The following is an 18,127-nucleotide window of genomic DNA, read 5'->3' as shown; positions in this document are numbered from 1 at the left end:
ATACACACACTTTGCAAGGTTGCAGGTATCCCAATTTTTTTGTCATGGCCGTGCAGCCCAGTTTGTTACAATATCAAATGTATATCAACAGTTTATTTAAGGTCATACACCTTCAGGATTACATCAAAGCCGACCGCCCCCCCCAAAAAAACAAAAAAAATGAATTTCAACTTTTTTTATTGAATAACACTGAAAATGTATTGACAATTTTTTGCACCAAAAGTGTGCAAGCAATTTTAAAACTACATATCAAAACTAAAAAAAGGGACTACAAATTATACAATTTCAGAAAATATACATTTCCCAGTCTATCGAAATATTTGTCTCTCAATCAAAACTCAAAGTGCTGGCATGTAGACAGACAGTCACACACTGCTGTTGAAATTCAACACCAAAAACTCATAAATGACAAAAGGCAACGGCAAAAGTAGTCAATAACAAATTCAGATAATTTAGTTGATTCAATTTAAAATTTCAGGAGCAGTGTGTGGAATTTCCTTAACGTATCTCGATGCAAGCATTTCCTGTTTTTAAATAAGGTCAAGTATTACAAGTGACAACAAGAGACAAACATTTGACTGAACAGCCCCACCCCCCCTCCCCCAACACACACAGACACACAGACAGAGACACACGCACACACACACACAAAGATGGCAGTAATGGATTATAAAAAGATGAAAAAGTACAAATTTAAATTTTAGAAAAAAGTACAAAAAGTTTCTAGACTCCGTTAGCTTTGGGTGTCAGAGACTATGTCTAAGGATCTAAACAGATGGGATTCCGACATTACACTCCTGGTTAAGCACTTTTGTTTCTTTGGACTTTAACAAAAGGTGAACTTTTACGAAAGAGGGACAATTTAAATCTTCCCCGCTGTATGATGTTTAGCTTTCAAGGTTGTATCAAATAATTAACTCTCAAAACAAGTCTGCCAAACTTAATATACAGGTATAAAGTTACTGTATGAACATATTTAAAAAGGAACCAATATACTAGTTAGAAAATCCAACCACGTTTGAGAACACCGTTCTCCACGCAAAGACACTTCCTCTCAGAGCGCTCAAGAGCAGGAAAACAAGGTCAGCTCGTATAGAGCAGCTTTGTTCTCTTGCCACATTGGTGCAATTTCAAATCATCTTATCATATCGCGACAAACGGAAAACGTCACATTTGGCCTGGAAGTCTGTCAAGGCTATATTATGTTGATAGGTTGTCCAACGTCAAGTAGAGAAGATTATATCCCTACAAGAGACGCAAATTAACCCTTTCACACAGGACGCAGTGTGCACTAGCGCACATTTCACGAAAATGTGTCGTGTCGCTGTGCAAACCTTTGGAAATAACGGGTTTCAGAGCACGGCAGCTGCATTCGGTGCAAAAGGCCCATAGCTGAGGCCTCCAGGTAAGATGCGAGTAAACCACTTAAAACCCCCCCGACTACACAATCTGAATTTGTATTACCAAAATACCAACAACAATCAAGCCAACGGCATAACAGATAAGATCCAGATTCTAATAAAAGCCGTAAAAAGAATATCCAAACAAGTTGAGCAAACGGCTAAACCACTCTAGACTCAACATGGAGGGATTTGATTAAAACATTTTACAATATGGATAACATTAGTTAATGGAACAAAATAAAACACTAGTTCCCGGTGTAAGGTATTAACGGAGAAACGATACAGTTACAAAGGAATTTTCAATTATTCTACTGACACATCATGGCAGATCCAAGGGGAAAACGGTAGCATTGAAGTCCACAAAAATTGTAGTTTTATAGTCATAAAAATATATTAAGAGAAACTGATTCTTTATTGCCTCTACTGAAAATTCCCCTTACAGTTTACATCGCGATTCCTTAAGGACTGAGCATGCACAACCAATGATCATCGCCCACTGCTGTACCCTGGGAAAAACTGATTTAGAATATCTTGCAGCGGCTGGTTGACGGTCATGGGGTAGTTTTTGCCAATGTCGTGCCTGCAGGCCGGGCAGGTGTACACATCTGCTCTGAAGGACCGCTGGAGGCATTCCTGTGGTGAAACACATACCATTAAGTCACCATTACCTAACTCATCTACTCGGTTTTACAGAATAGAGCTTGAACCCATTATAATTAAAGTCAATGCAACCTCCACCGGACCGTGCGTGACACTCCTAGTGGGTCGAGTCAAGAATTTCCTTTTAAAAAGGTTTGCTGATTTGTCCACAGCAGTACATTGCTTTGCTTAAGTGCAATAAATCCAATAAGACTGGCGTATTCCCACTGTAATCTGTAACTAACACACTGACTATGAATAAGTACCTTGTACATACTGCACCAAATCAAAAAGATCCAAACTATCAAGCAGTTTGAGACGATGTTTCTTACCCTGCAAACATTGTGTTGGCACTCTGTGGTGACGGGCTGATAGACCACTTCTTGGCAGCAAATGCAGAGGAAGATTTCTTGAACTTTGTTCAAGAAATTCTGCAGAAAGAAAACATTAAACATGTGAAACGGCTTTACAAATGGCTCTTCGACCAACAGGAGGTTAAAAGCTTGAGGAGTTAAACTCCTCTGTTGCTTCTAAACAAACAAGCCAAACTCTTCATTCATTCTGGCCAATTTCAGTCCAGCAATGAATCCACACCAATGTGATGTTTTTCCTTGATATTAATACTCATAATTTTATATAGCACTTATCAAAATGCTCAAAGACGCTTCACATACGACAGAGAAACAGAACTTTTGTTTAAACTAGTTGTGCCGTCTCTTTTATTCAACTCTCCACCATCAATCATACATTTCCTCAGTGTAACAGCCTGTGTCAAGACGAGCCAGGACTGTACTGGAAATAACATTTTCCCCCCCAAAAAAAGCATTCAGAAATCCAGCTGATGACTTCACCAAATACACAGCCACACTCACCGGTCCAAGAGACAGTGACTCCATGGCTTCGTCCCACACCTTCTTGTTCGTCTTGTCATCCTTGATGAGGGATTTCTGCTCCTGGGTAAGTTTGTATAATTCTACCTTACTCTTCTTCGGAGTCTTGCCTGGAGGGGTTTTTGAGGTATCTGTGTTCAGGAAATAGAAAAATCACTACAAAGCTGTGGAGTATGAAAAGGTAACCGAGGATAATTGAGTGAAACATTATTGCCATCTGAAATATGACATTATAAATCACTTCTACTGAAAATCTCTTTCTGCATGCCACCAGTGATACAGTCTACCAATGCATGGCTGTGGGGGTATTGCAATGGCAGATTATACAGAAGTAAAAACTAAAACACAAAAAAACACCCACAGGACTTACCGCTGTCCTGAGATTTCCTCTTTCTCTTTGCCTTGCTGGGTGTCGCCGCCTCTTCCTCCACTTCATTTTTGTTCTCCTTTTCTTTCTGATAGCCAGCAGGATACTAGAATAAAATGTTGTATATTCAAATAAAGTCATACTCCAAAAAATAAATACATATGTGGCTTTTAGACACTTTTATACTTTTATAATTATGAGGAGTTGAGGATTTGCTTGTAAAACGAGGCCATTATTTATTTAACAAATCATTGTAGCAGTCTAGACACAAATTTAAGTAAACTGATGAAACATGACAAAGTTGATTTTTTTTTTACAAATATTGTGCTTAAATAAAGTAAATGAAAAGGAACTTTCTGCTGTCAAGTTTATTCTATTTCAATTGAGAGCTGATCACATCTCATGCATGCATATACATCCCAAATAAACTTGGAATTTTTGAATATAAAAAAACCCTCTGGTACAATGTAGCCTGAAAGATCATCTCTACCTGCATGGTGAGACCGAGCTTCTTGATGCGTTCCTTGCCATCTCTGGTCCATGGAGCCGGCTCATCGTCATCACGTCTCAGCAGATACCGCCAGACCAAGAAGCCAGACTTTCCCTTCGCCGGCCAGTACTTTGCCACCTGAAAATTACACAAAAGTACTCTCAATCAAAATATATACTCAAAGTCACAAGGTTATGTATTACACATGGTGAGCTAACGGTGTTTCAGTTCTGATGATGCAAACCAATTTCATCCATTTATTACATTTTAACGCCCCATGAAAAACAGTTTGCATGATTGTTGTGTGCATCATTCAGTTTGATAACTTCAGAAACATGTCCACTGTTCCCTCATACCTTATAGATCCCATCATATCTGTTGCCTTCCTCAGGGGAGTATTTACTGTGCTTGCGGCCCTTGCAGCTGCGCACAACCCTTACTGGTTTTCCTTGCTTCCAGCTCTTGGACTCCGCTCCATTTTTGTCGTTGACAGGGACGTTACAGTTGAGAGCCACCGCCCTGGTGAGGCCCAGAGTAAACAATTAAGAGGTGGAAAATTTGACCATTTACAAAACCTGTTAGTTAAAAAAGGAAGTTAAAATACATGATGTCATGTCGTGTCATACCGGTTCATGTGAGTAAGTGTCTGATCACACGATTGCTCAGCAGTCCTCTTGTTTCCAGAAAGATCTCGTCCCCCAGAGCCAGTGTAAGTGAACTCATTACCATCATCCTACAACACAAGACGCATCACATTACACACACTAAAAAACTACAAAATGTTTAGCAGCCAAATTAAATTTGAAACGTATAGATTTCATATCGCACGGACTTTTCTGATATCACACAAGCCCTAATATTTGGAACATTTTAACAAAACAAAAAAAAGCATACCACGTCATCCTCATATCCTCCTGCCAGCACCAGAGAGAAGGCTCCATCATTGCTCCTGCCGTGAATCCCAGCTACATGAGGCCTGTGGACACCGGATTCACTGACCTAGAAAAGCATAAGAATTAAAAAATTGGTGGCCACTGGAAGCAATTATCACAAAACCTCAGTATGGTTTGTACTTGGCGTATGTTGCAAACATATAACAGCATCAATTCAACTCCAGTTGAGCGACCGACCTGCACTCTGAATTTCCACAGGGAGCCGACGGGGACGCCCGGGATCGGTCCATAATGGTTGGACGGGACGATTGTGCACTGCTTGGTTCGACCAACGCAGGCCATTCCCTGGAGAGGAATGAGTAAATAGTTAGAAGAGTAGAGTATCGTAGGTAGTTGCCTACAATGGTATATAGAGCATTTAAGCTCCAAGCGCATTTCTCACAATATACTGTACAAACGCTGTTTGTTAATGTTATTTTTCAAACCTAGACAGATCTGGTAGATACTTGACTTATCCAAATTATAAATGTCTCACGTATTATTTGCACATCTACGCAATATTCTCTGTCTGCCAACACTCACCTTGCCCCAGTCCCTCTGGCTGGAGGAGCTGGCAGAAGCCATCTTAGATTTCTTCTTGCTCTCCTTCAGCTTCTCTCCAGCCAATACAACTTCACTGGCATCATTACGGCAACCTGGGCAATACCTGAGAGAGTATGACATGCAGAGTGAAGATCGAGCTTAACAAATAACAACACAAGTGAAGACCAAAAGAATGACACCATGTCACAAAATAAATCGTTTAACAGCTGCAGAAAGATGTTAAATAGAGATTTTAAAGTACTTGAAAACTTTCAAACGCAGTATTTGCAAAACGTTAAATGTTAGGATATCTAGACGTATGAATATGAATTGATTGTTTTGCATTGGATCCTACTGACCAGTCCTCATCTTCAGGGATGGTGGTGAGTGGAGGGTTCAGGCAGTACGTGTGAAAGGCCATGTCACATTCATCACACAGCAACTGTTTGTCTGGATCCTGCTTGATGCCGCAGATATGGCAGTTACACCACTGGCAGTTTTTCTTGAGATCATCCTTACAGTGCTTGCACTCTGGTCCATTTGATCCTGGAGAATACAGATATTTCATTAATTATTTATACTATAATCATTGATCTGCATTTTCAATAAGGAGGGGCAAGTTTCATATGTAAAATCAAACATCAACTGTTGACAAATACAATACTCAAAACCCTGAAGATTCACCGTCAAACGGCACTAACGCACATTTTCATACTTTAATATGTTTATCTTCAACCTACTTTTTAAAGGACTGTCAGATCCAGCTGGAGTCTCGTCCAGAGAACCGGGCTGCTCGATTTTATAGATTTCAGTCAGGAACATGATCCGGCAATCATTAAGAGAGTCACCAGCATCACTGCAAAAAAGAAACCAACTGTCAGTCACATTCAGCAGGTTGAGGCGATATGAGACTGGTGGCAGTTACCTACAATAGAGCGCAGTAACCAAAGCTTTACATGCAAAGTTCTTACCCGAGGATAATCTTGGCATAGATCTCCCGCACGGTGCGCGTCTCCTTCTTCTTCTGGATCTCAGCGTCGTACCAATAACCCCGCTCCTTGGGGTCGTCCGGGTTGTAGTTGACCATTAGGACCATCCCGGGCTCCAGCTGGTGCCACTGGTACACCGTGCGGGCCCGCGGGCGAACATCCTTAACCAGCAACTGAATGACTCCATTCTCTGGGTAACTGCGATAAGCAAATGTGAAACCATGTCAGTTTGCAGTTCAGAGGCAAGCCACACACACACACACAAACACACACAAACACACAGGTGCTTCCTACACAGCGCTGCATGGGAGTGCAGCGCAGTGAATCAAAATGTTTGAATGGTGAGGAGCAACTACTGGTGCACTCAGAGGAATGTTCCCCAAACAACATACTTACAACACAGAAACACTTTTCAGATAGGGCAAAGAAACAGAAACTTATTTTAACTCAAATGAAAGCACACAAGTCATGTTACTTAGGTAATGATCGGGTGTGTTAGTTTAAATTAGTACGGTGGCTTCTTATTTAAAATGCTTCCAGCTAGCCTTTTATTTGTTTATATTCACACACTATTTGAAATGAACTGTTTAAAGTATACTATGAATAAATACATACAAAACACTTAACGTCAAACTACAGTTTAAAACTATAATCACATACATACAAATTTCATAGAGACATCCTTGACCATGCGGAAACAAATCAAAGAAACCTTACTCTTCATATTTAACGTGGTACAGGATCTCTTCTGCTGACTGCGCCTCAGCGGCCTCCTCTTTGGGAGTCTTTGTTGTCTTAGTAACATTCACGATTTGGGCCTCAAACCAAGCGCCCATGTTCAAGTCCCTTGCGTCCACCAGCTCATTGATCTTAAAGAAAAAGAAAACAAAGATCTTCAGAGACAATGTACTTCTTGTTTTCAGTGTATTTGGTAACACAAACAAAAATAATCTCATGAAGTGTTCAAAAAATGTGATCGTTCAGATAGTTTTTGCAAAATGGCTTGTCTGAACTCAACTCTTGGCTTTATCCTTACATTTACAGAACTAATAAACATGTAAAACTATACTTGTTCCCAATGTCTATAAGAATGTGGGTGAAGAAAAGGAGACAGGCTCAAACTCATTGCAGCAACTATACCCCCACTTTATACAAATCACTTGCATTTGTATATCCATGCAAAAGTTCACCAATGAAGCTAACCAGCAGCAAGTTTACAGAAATAGTAGTTGTGTTTTGAGACTTTACATTTAATATTGTGGTCATGCAGTGTGCAACAGTTTGTTGCAGTTTAGGAAACATGTCTTTTTTTCTAGTAAAGCAGCTGGTGGATGAAAAAATGTTTGTCTTTTTAAAAACAACTTTTTTTTGCAGATACTGCCCTCTTCCCCACAAAGCAAAAGCAACCTGCAAACACAAAATATTTTTTAAAAAAACACTAAATTTACTCCCAACTAACACCGTTAAAACAAACCTTGTAATATCCGAACCCTGGGTCGACGAGCTCTGTGGTGTTTGTCTGGGTGGAGCTGCCGGCGGCCTGGACTTCTACCTCCCCGTGAGTTGAGTTCTTGTCAGACTCACTTTGGGTTGAGCCACAACCAGAATCAGAGTCAGAAAGCTCGGCTTCCTTGTCTTTGCTTTTGATGACATCAACGGCAGACATTTTCGGCCTAACAAGCAGCTGCACTATGTCATTGAGACCAACGTTGTAGTCGAATATGGTATGGCCATCCTCCATCTGATAAACAAAAATATGACAGTTAAAAACAGAGAAAGGCAGCACTACACATTTTGTTTTTTTCTTCTGGTTTCTGCTTACTCATATGAAATATACTTTGTCATAACAGGAACCTTTTATTCATCACATGCTTTTAATTAAAAGAATAGGTTGTTATTTATGCATTCTTTGCTTTGTTCATGAGGAACCAAGAAGATATCATGAATAAGCTATGACCATCCTCCACATACATCCTCTACTGTTAATTTTTTAAAGTCTAATATTTTTCAGAATTGGGACACAAATACCAGGATCAGCATCAAGGACATCTCTGGTCTAAATTTGAACCATGCCGCCTCACCTGCTTGCCACGGTAGAAGAGCCTCTGCCTTTCTGGCTCCACCTTGAAGAGCTCTGCGACTTTGAGACGCAGGTCATCCACCTTGGTGAGTTTCGACAGGGAATCAACCCGGTGGGTTTCCTTCCCATCCATAGTGCGCACCTGAATCCACATTGCAGCTGCCCTGTGTCAACAGCCAAAGCATGAACCTTTAAGCAATCAGTCTTATGTAATGGATCATCTCATTTTGTCGCCTCCAGCAGGTAGCATGCACACAAACCAGCCAGTATTGTTAAACTCCAACACGCTGAGCAGCAACAGGATGCAATTGTTATTAATTTGTGTTTAAATGCATAAACTGTGACAACTCTTGATAAATAACCACTATGGCCTTTTCTGATAACATATGGTCTAGTCTCTTAATCCAAATTATTTTGGTTTTTGCATTTTCTGCTGGCCTGATATTGCACAATTTATTTTAAGTTTTATTAAAACCACAGATGATTATTGTTTACCCTAATAAGGATTTAGCCAAGATTCCCAATGTATTTACATGCAATAACTGAATGGTGATATTATCTGAGGCTGTTCAGGCAATGCTATCAGGTAGCCATCTTTATTTTGATGTTTAAAAAAAATCAATATTATTATATAATAGTATATTGTTTTCATGTGAACCGTATCAAAGACACATTTCCTTATATCTTCATAACGTACAATACAGATTTACTGATAAGGAACCTGCAAATTGTGATAGTTTCTCTTTTAGAGCATTTTGTAGACAGTCAACCATGAAGTTATTTTATAATGGTATAAAATAAATATATTTTAGTCAAATTTTTCCTTGGGGATTAATAACGTGTATATCTATCCATCTATCTAAATTGATCCCAGCGGCGAATATGAATAAGCCAGTCCTTGACCGGTGCATTGTGGACGTACTGTACTGGGCTGTCACTGCATCAGAACATCAGAAAGGGAGGGAACAAGCTGATTTAAATACAGTGCGGGAAACTGAGCTGCAGGCCACTCCCAGTTCTTTTAAAAGCAAGCACATCCGGAGGGGAGGGAGCACTAGCAAACAATGTGCCTTCGCTCTCCGACAATAAAACACACCGAAAGCTCCCTCGCATGTAGTTTTCAATCGATTATTACAAACAACTAAAAACACTCCTTTGGCCCACAAAGACCGCGCTTTGTTCCTCTTGAGGATTGAGCCGCGAGCTCGATGACCGCTCGTCTTTTTACTTCTACGCTCTCAGCTGAGGTGTTGTTCGCTCCGCTTGCCCCAAATAAACCCAACACCAGTGAGCACGAGTAATAACACCGAAAACAAAACTACTTCCTCCCACCCCAGCGGTTTTCATTCAGCAACGCCATTCATTTTTTTCTTAAAATATATACGAAAAACACGAGCCAAAATGAAGAAAGAAAAAAAAAAGAAGAAAAGCTACGCGTTTGAGGTTAGCGTGTTTGTTTTGTTTCATATGAAGCGGCGATGTGCCAAAGCTAAATTGTACTTTCCACCATGTGGTCCACGTTATGTGGCCACACTACAGATCAACAACACAAGATAACAGCTCATGGTAGTCAAGTTCTTCAGCCCCCATCAATGCTTAACGCCAGAGCAAACCACGTTACAACTTATTGTTACACAGCTTTTCTGCGAACGTTTTGTTAGCTAAAAGAAATCAGTACGTTTAACATCACGAAAAACTGTCCCGAATACTAAATATAGTTGATTAATTTGGTTTTGTCCGTTTGACTGGCTGGAAAACTTGGTGCAGTAACGTTAACCCAAATATAAACGAGGTAGGACTTTGTCAAGTTAGCTAACAGTAGTGAGCTAGCAACTGATTCAAAATATCAATGAGTAACAATTTTTAAAGTTGATAAAACATAAGTGAAAAAAAGAGTTGTACCTGTTTGTTCGTCCAAGTGAAAACACGAAATTGACGTTAACGGAGTACCGCACAGGTTTTCCGCAAATAACTTCTTAGTGAGGTTTGCGCGACCAACTCTATGGCTTGTTGGAGATTGATCAATGAGTTATTCTTCAAGACTTTCATACCCCGCCTGCTCTAAGAATACAGCTTCGCCATTGGAGGAATTCCTCCGAGCAAATCGAGTTCATTGGCTAAGAGAGCCGTCAGTTTGAAATGTGACTGGAGTTTAGCCTCAGCGCGCGAAACGACGTTCTCGTGGGTGCAGCTCGCCCGCGGACACTTATCGCGAGATTATAAAGGGCCCCAGCTCCCGGTAACTTGGGGAGGCAGATGGTAGTTCTTGTAAACAACCTCACTGGCAAAGCTGTTTATCATGTCTGATGTGCGACTGTTTCGGTATTTGGTTATACGATTACTTTACTTGTTCAAACGTACCGTCAAAATGTGTTAAACGTGTATGATTGGCTTATTAACGCTGCTTAATAATGATGTAAAAGTGCATCCCCTTTTAAAAACTACTAGTTTACTAGTTAGTTAAAACTGGAGCGTTGGAAATAAGCGGGTGTATGTGTGAAAGGAGGATCTATATGTAGGTATATGGATGCTATATATATATATATATATATATATATATATATATATATATATATATATATATATATATATATATATATATATATATATATATATATATATATTCCTTGCAAAATTGCTATTACCTGCTTTTGAAAGTACATGCCATATTAATGGTGTGCATGCTGAGGCTAGCAAAACACAAAGCAAGATTTCTGAGCTCTACATAATTTATTCACTTTATTTCTATTGCACAATTTTCAAGTTTACAACTTAACTATACCTAAACAGAAAAATGACACAAGAAGCAGCCAATTGCCATACAGAAATTAGATCTCAAATGAGCAGAACAAAAAAGCAAAGATGTGAGTAAAGAAGTGAACAAGTTGCATTGTTAAATTAATGTTTTACAACTTAAGTTGAGGTTTCTTTCCTGCTTTAAGCTGGCATTTGGCACTAACAAAAACAACTTTTAGATGTATGGCAAGCCTTTCTGATCCTTTTCATAACCAGCCGGTGTCAAGCCCACTTCTGAGAGGTTTCAATTGTATTCAAAATCTATCATTATATTCCAAGAACCATTTTCTAGGTCTACAAAGGCAGAGTATTTCTTCACAAATTATTATTGCAAGATCGGTGGGTAAAAACAAGAAAAGCTTATCCTGATGAAATCTGTGAGCGCATTTCTTCCCTGAAACAATTGGGGAGAAAATATTCTCTGATGTATTGCTGAGGAATTAACTCAATTAGACTATAAAATATAAGCTATTTTAATCGTATATTTTATTGACAATCACATTGTAATTATCCATAAAGCTTACCCCCGGACCTCTGGAGTGAGAAAAAAGCGGCATAAATTTGGAGCTGAAAACCGAATCCCCGGACGAACTGTGGACCTGTGAGTAGAGGAAATAAAGGAATAGTGCTCTTCCCTTCCTCTAGAATCCCTGACTGAGGCACTTCCCTTTTCATTAGAGCTGCTCAGTATGAGACGATAGCCGTAAGTCCCAGGAGTGCATGTGTGTAACTAAATGAATGAGTCGCAGAGTGCTACTTTATAAAAAAAGAGTGCATGTTGAGAAAATCCCTCTCAGCATGAAACAAAGTTCCAGACTAAAGAGAAAATCAGTGTGTCAGGCCTATGAGCTGTATGGGGTCTCTGGGGTGGTGGGTCCTGGACAGAGCTGCCTGGCGGGGACTGAACAGCACTCAGAGCTCAGGGAGGATGACAGGAAGTGGACACGACAGGCCAAGTCGTCCAGGAAATCCTTCTGTAGCTTTGTTATTGCTTGAGAAAGCGCGACGGGCAGCGACTGCACGTTGAGGAGGATGGAGTCCAGTTTCTCCTCCAGAGCTACGATCCTCCTGTCCAGCTCCTCGCTTCGATGTTGAAGCTCTAGCACCAGATCATACATCATGTTCTGAGTCTGGAAAGCAACAGGAAGGAGAGTGTGTACATCTGACTTTACAGGATGTTGTGGTCCATTTTTAAGACACATCGGGGTGAGCGTAGCAGCAAAGCTCTCGATTTAAGGTAAGCACAGAGACGCGTTCTCTCTTTAGTGGATGAATATGAAACCAGCCTTCAGTCTAACTCTGCACATGCATGCGAGGGTGCTGCATATCAAACCTTGGCGAGGTCAGCAACTGTATTGGCCTGATCAGCGAGCTTCCTTTGATCCATTTTGACTCTTCGCAGTCTGAAATTGAGAATAAGAAGCAAAGTCACTTAAGTGCCAAACAAAATAAAAGCATTTTAAATCATGGCCTTGACAAATGTAAGAATAGACATGCCAGAACACGTTTCTGCTCTTACTGGTGGATGGCTTGCAGAAACTTCCGCTGATGGTGGCGAACTTTGGCTCGGTCGACCTTCTTGACCAGCTTGGTGTTTTTGTAGATGAGCCACGTCTCCCTCAACACGTTGGCTGCTGTGTTTTTCACCTGAGGACAATAGATATTCATGCGAATAAAATACAGGAGATGGATTTATTGAATTATTTTCTTAAAGTGAGGAATGTTTGTCTCGTGTGCTTTGTTTGGTTTTGGTCTTCTGCATCGCATCATTTTGTGGATTTGGTTATTCTGTAATGCTCTTTGAGGTAAAAAAAAAAAAAAAAAAAAAGAAGAAAAAGACTGAAACATTTAAACAAAACAGAAATCAATGTGACCTTCTTGTAGAGTTGCGTGTCCATCATGAAGTTATGGACGTGCTTCTCGGCTCTGGTGAGTTCTGATTTTCTTGCAACGACGGCGACCACTAAAGCCGTGCAGCCGGCTCCCTGAGAGAAAGACCGTGGAGAGACTCGGTGTCGGTGACTGTGACACAAAACACACACAATCACATCTCCACCATTTTACACTCACCATTATAAAGTTATTTAAATGACACTGTTGGGAAAGTCAAACCAATTCAAGTTTCAATGAGCAGAAGTTCAATAATAAAGATGAAACTCATCACCGTGCCACTACGATAATTATGTAAAATAGTGTTAGTGTTCAATAAACCGTTAAAAATACAGTCCTCCACCACATGTCCGGTTGTACTGGATCTGTGTGACTCTCACCATGATTCCTGTCAGCAGGCAGACTCCCTTCCCGCAGTAGGTGTGAGGGACCATGTCGCCGTAGCCGATGGACAGGAAGGTGATGGAGATCAGCCACATTGCTCCGAGGAAGGTGCTGGTCACCTCCTTTGCATCGTGATACCTGCGGACACACGACACCTGGACGTGAACCCTGGAAGCTGGAAGACGTTGGGTCTGTGCTCAGTTACACAAAGAACAATGTTTTACCACTGATTTTTGGTTATCCACTATTTGAATATCATTGAAAATGCACAAACTTATGATATTAAAACAATGCAATTGGTTACCAATGGAGGAAGAAGTGCCTAAATATGCTTGAAGGAATTAGGGGTAAGAGGTACGACGATGTCTGCCTCTGAAATGTACTGGGGTTGAAGTATAAAGTAGCAGAAAATGGAAATACTCAAGTAAAGTACAATACTTAAGTAAATGTATGTACTTAGTTACTTTCCACCATGGCCGGGTACTAAGGGAAGAAAAGGAAGAATAAGAATATTGGCCATTGTTTACTGTTTTTCTGTTTTTAAAAAATATTTATCTTTTGCATTGTAAAGAAGTACGAAGCACAGAATCCGGCGTCAAACTCCATGTATGTGAAAATGTACATGCACCATGAAAGCTGATTCTGATTCGGATACCTCTCACACACACGCACGGTCCACGCTGCGATGATCCAACAGGACACACTGAACACCAGCAGGACGGTGCCGGGGCAGATGGTCATCAGCGTCTTCATGACGAAACGCGTGTCGAAGCTGATCTTGTTGAGCGCCCCGATGCTGCAGGAGGACGCGTCCGTGAACAGCTTGCTGTGCAGCAGCATCACCCGGCCGATGAGGTAGAGGCGCAGGAACATCGGCACGGAGAGGATGATGTCGATGTCGGCGTCCGCCACCGAGGCCGTGTAGCTGAAGGCCAGTCGAGCCGTCCAGGCGAACACGTACTGGCCCGGGATCGGATGGACGGCACAGATCAGGAGCTCAAATGTGACGAAGAGAATCCGCTCCAAGGTCATCGCAATCCTCCAATCGTCTGCTCCGTTGTCCACCATGAAGAGCTGCAGAGGGAGCTCAAGGTGAGGAGTTCTGCATATTAAATTAACCCGACCGTGGCAAGTTTTCCCAGTCAGAATACTAAGAATACCCTGGTATTATTCCTCCTGGATGGAAACAAGGTTAACCAAGGGAACCGATGACTACAGGTATGCATGCAGTTCCCTTCATGTGTATGCACGTACCTGGATTTCCCTTGCATGGTACATTACGATGAGTCCAAGAAGAATAGCGGTGGAGATGCTTATCAGGCCTTTCAGGACATATGAACACATGGATTCCTATAAATAACGGAGACAAAAACATGAACATGAGGAGTGGAGCCGGTTTTAACGACACGAAGACAGACTGAAGCAATAAAAGAAGGCGATGTCCTCAAAGTGAAGAAAGTTGTTGTTAAGATTCTGTTTTGACAACTTAAGGTTCTATAATTTCTATAACAGTATTTCTGAAGAGGACGACAGTACCTTGCTGTAAAATCCCCTCGACAGCTCAGTCTCGATCACCATCACGATGATGCCAAACATCCCACAGACCAAGGCGTAGTCGCTCAACTGCTTGCGCTTCCCAAAGAGAGCTTTCCTCTGACCCAGCCGGTAGCTGATGTCCTTGGTCTTCTTCGGTGGTGCACCGCCTTCTCCTCGGGTCCGATTCTCACTGTTGGCCTTACTGGAATCTTCTCTGATGACCTTGGAGAAGGCGTCCTCCAGCACGGCGCTGTGCAGAAGCTGAACCGGCTGTTGACCCGAGTAGAGATCTGCCAGACTGGACCCTGAGTGGCCATGGCCGCTCGCTGGTCGCACCGCGTCCCCGTTGGCGACGTCGCCGGTGTCTGAGGTGGAGGAAGGTGGAGGCGGATGTTTAGGGAGCGAGAGTCTTGATCCAGTGAGCTGCTGAGGGTTTGTCTGCAAAAGAAAGTCAGACGGTCAGAACCGAGAACGCTGAGAGACGGAAGTCTGAGAAAATAAGAAAATATGTTTTGTAATTTTACCCCAAAATGTATTAAATCTCATGGAGATATTTTTGTAAAATGACAGCATTGTAACTAAACTTCATGAATTTAAAAATAATATATATATATATATATATATATATATATATATGTATATATATATATATATATATATGTATATATATATATATATATATATATATATATATATATATATTTATATATATATATATATATATATATTTATATATATATTAAAAAAGAAGAAAAAAATATATATAAAAATTACCTTAAAAATATATATAATTAAATAAATATAAATATAAGAAATGACCTTAAATTAAATAAAGAAAATATATATATATATATATATATATATATATATATATATATATATACATATATATATATATATATATATATATATATATATATATATATATATATATATATATATATATATATATATATGTATAGTATATATTACATATATTTTAAAGTTTTTTGTTTTTTTTAACATGTCCATGATATTTAATACATTTTGGGGTAAGATGTCCTCCTCCACAAAGTCAGAAGGCAACAGCATTTTAAGGAAGCTCCATGTACCTGACTCTGTCGCTGTCTGGCTCTCTTTGCCACTACATCCTGGTTCTCCAGTGAGCTGTACTGGCTGCTGGAGAAGGATCGGACACTGTCGTTACCGGCCGGAGGAGACGACCTCTGCACCCGCGCCGTGCCGGTCAACGGGTTGCAAGGGAGGTGTCGACACTTGAGGGCGACGGAGGGATCTACGGATGACTCGCAGGTCTGATCGCGGCTCGTCGAGCAGTCGGAGTCTCGTTTCGGACGTTGCTGAACTAACAGTGGTTCTTTGCCCAAAAGCTCTTTCCAGTTGAAGTCTGCGGAGACGGCGGGCTGAGGGCGCTGGTACAGCTTCTGATTTGTCTCAACACACTCAATGGAGTTCAGAGGAATGTTGAATAAAGTTGCTTGGCTGCTGTCTTTAACTTGAAAATGGTTGCACGGCGGTTGCTGCGATTGCTCCTTTTGAGCTCCTCGGTCACTGCAGCGGAGCAGGAAATCATCCTGCGGATGGGTCGTGGAAGGTTTCAAAAGATCCCTCTGGTTTGTTTGCTGCGGTAAAACCTGGCAAGTGGTCAGGGCCTGGGTGCTTTGGGGGAAAGGCTGAGTGTGTGGTGAGGATGAAAGGCTTCTCTTGTTTGAAACCCTGGAGAGACAGTGTTGCTGCTGGATGGCGCCCTGCTTTGGTTGAGGATGAAAGCCAGAAGCCTTTGGAGGTTGGTGCGCATCAGGACAGGAGCAACCACACCGCTCACCCTGGTTTGGATGTCCCGCGCTGGAGCCGGCTTTCGGTGAATCCTCGCTGACCTGGCCGCAGAGCAGCAGCCAGTCCTGATCGCTCAGCTGGGATAGGGTGAGGTTTCTGGTTTTCATTGGCGACATCTGGACCGAATCTCTCGGCGGACTGACGCCGTTAGACCTCTCATGGGGCGAGGACGACACGCAGCACGGGCTGCTTTCCTGTAGGGAAGAAGACGCTTCCACGGAGGTACCTGAGCATCGATCGCGCGCCCCCTCGGGAGCTTTTGTCGGCCCTCCTGAAGTGCAACGGTTGTGGTCCCCATCGCGGAAGACTTCACCTGTTGAGTCAAGACGTCGCGTTGCGTTGGTGGGTTTAACCAGAATCAACCTCATGGCATCACTGCAGAGCTGAAATGAGATCACACTCAAATATATGTATATATATATATTTTACATGTAACTGAGAAAGAAGGAAGACGAGAACGATGAAGATGACATGGAGCAAATGTCCTGAATACAATGCAGGATGTTAAGCGATGTGCACACAGTGTCCATCACTTCATGCTTTCTTCTTCTTTGTTTGCCACAAACATACATGAGCTATAAGTATAAAGGCTGCAACACGTATGCTGCAATGGACGAAGCAGCAGAGAAACATCTTAAACTTTAAGGACCTCATGATGTTTTCACAGACATAGAAACACAAGTTATTTTGCTTTAGAAATAAAGATCTTAGTCACTACATTGTGAATATAACAGTCAGTCATTTGACTAATAACACACACGCTTGTTTGCATAAGGAGTTTTTATTCAACCAAAATGATCACTGTTGTAAAAGCAATGATTTGCTTTTCTCTCAGATTGTGTTCAGCTGCTTATGAATGTGAAAACATGTCAAAAGCAGATGTGGTTCCCCTCTGAGCAAACTGGACATGGACATCTCAAAGAATGATCACTTACCAGTTTTAAACATTATATTTTGGAGAAAATAAATTCATCATTTCAAATTATTTTTGTTTAATTGTTTCACAGTCTTAAATTATTTTCTATAAACGTTTAAGAGAGGACGTCATTTTTTACTGACCAATGTGAACAGTGAAAAAGGCTCGAAAACGAAGAACACGCTTAAATATTATACTTGTATAATATTAAATTCATAACAGATTCACCCTGATGCAACACGCATGACACCTGATATACATGATGTGTATTATGTGTCACTCCTGAAGCTCGGCTAAAAATAGATGAGTGAATTAAATACACTTGGAGAAATGAGAGTCAATAAACAGAAAGATAAGAGCATGAGAACTGTAATAATTAATCTTAACATGCTTCACAACAAAGGCATCAATTTCTAAGAATGCAATGTACTTATTCTAT

At 41.0% G+C, this 18,127-nt stretch overlaps 2 protein-coding genes across 3 annotated transcripts; both read right to left on the bottom strand.

Moving 5' to 3' along the window:
- Positions 1–606: 606 nt before the first annotated feature.
- uhrf1 (ubiquitin-like with PHD and ring finger domains 1) lies at positions 607–10,382 on the bottom strand. Its single transcript, XM_068590019.1, is given in 18 exon segments — positions 607–2,036; positions 2,375–2,473; positions 2,915–3,063; positions 3,303–3,405; positions 3,790–3,927; positions 4,146–4,308; positions 4,416–4,522; positions 4,684–4,788; positions 4,920–5,027; positions 5,265–5,388; positions 5,624–5,810; positions 6,005–6,120; positions 6,236–6,451; positions 6,971–7,122; positions 7,728–7,994; positions 8,335–8,497; positions 10,236–10,298; positions 10,300–10,382. Coding segments are annotated over 18 exon segments (2,490 nt in total). The 3' UTR covers positions 607–1,889.
- A 707-nt stretch (positions 10,383–11,089) lies between these two features.
- Positions 11,090–17,151, bottom strand: kcnn1b (potassium intermediate/small conductance calcium-activated channel, subfamily N, member 1b). Of its 2 annotated transcripts, XM_068589942.1 has the most exons (9): positions 16,031–17,151; positions 14,940–15,377; positions 14,658–14,753; positions 14,059–14,477; positions 13,400–13,541; positions 13,004–13,114; positions 12,649–12,776; positions 12,463–12,532; positions 11,090–12,259 (listed from the first exon to the last, which is right to left on the bottom strand). In XM_068589942.1, the coding sequence occupies exons 1-9, from the start codon at positions 17,138–17,140 to the stop codon at positions 11,972–11,974; spliced, it is 2,802 nt and encodes a 933-aa protein (XP_068446043.1). In that variant the 5' UTR covers positions 17,141–17,151; the 3' UTR covers positions 11,090–11,971. The 2 variants fall into 2 exon arrangements, with proteins under 2 accessions (XP_068446043.1, XP_068446044.1); XM_068589943.1 differs by lacking the exon at positions 16,031–17,151 and having other exon boundaries at positions 14,032–14,477; positions 14,940–15,177.
- Positions 17,152–18,127: the final 976 nt, after the last annotated feature.

The sequence above is a fragment of the Clinocottus analis genome, unplaced genomic scaffold (genome assembly GCF_023055335.1).
Source record: "Clinocottus analis isolate CAN_PGR_092001 unplaced genomic scaffold, fCliAna1.0.p SCAF_23, whole genome shotgun sequence".
Lineage (NCBI taxonomy): Eukaryota > Metazoa > Chordata > Actinopteri > Perciformes > Cottidae > Clinocottus > Clinocottus analis.
The sequence above is the reverse complement of the archived record's forward strand: the minus strand, read 5'-3'. Positions and strand labels throughout refer to the sequence as shown.

Bases quoted from the DNA above. Each gene is read 5' to 3' on its own strand.
- kcnn1b (XM_068589942.1), bottom strand. From the start codon at position 17,140: ATGAGGTTGATTCTGGTTAAACCCACCAACGCAACGCGACGTCTTGAC. The intron at 14,478-14,657 runs GTACGTGCATAC...CTCCCTCTGCAG, and splicing joins ACCATGCAAGGGAAATCCAG to CTCTTCATGGTGGACAACGG. The intron at 12,260-12,462 runs GTTTGATATGCA...GTTGCTTTCCAG, and splicing joins CAGTTGCTGACCTCGCCAAG to ACTCAGAACATGATGTATGA.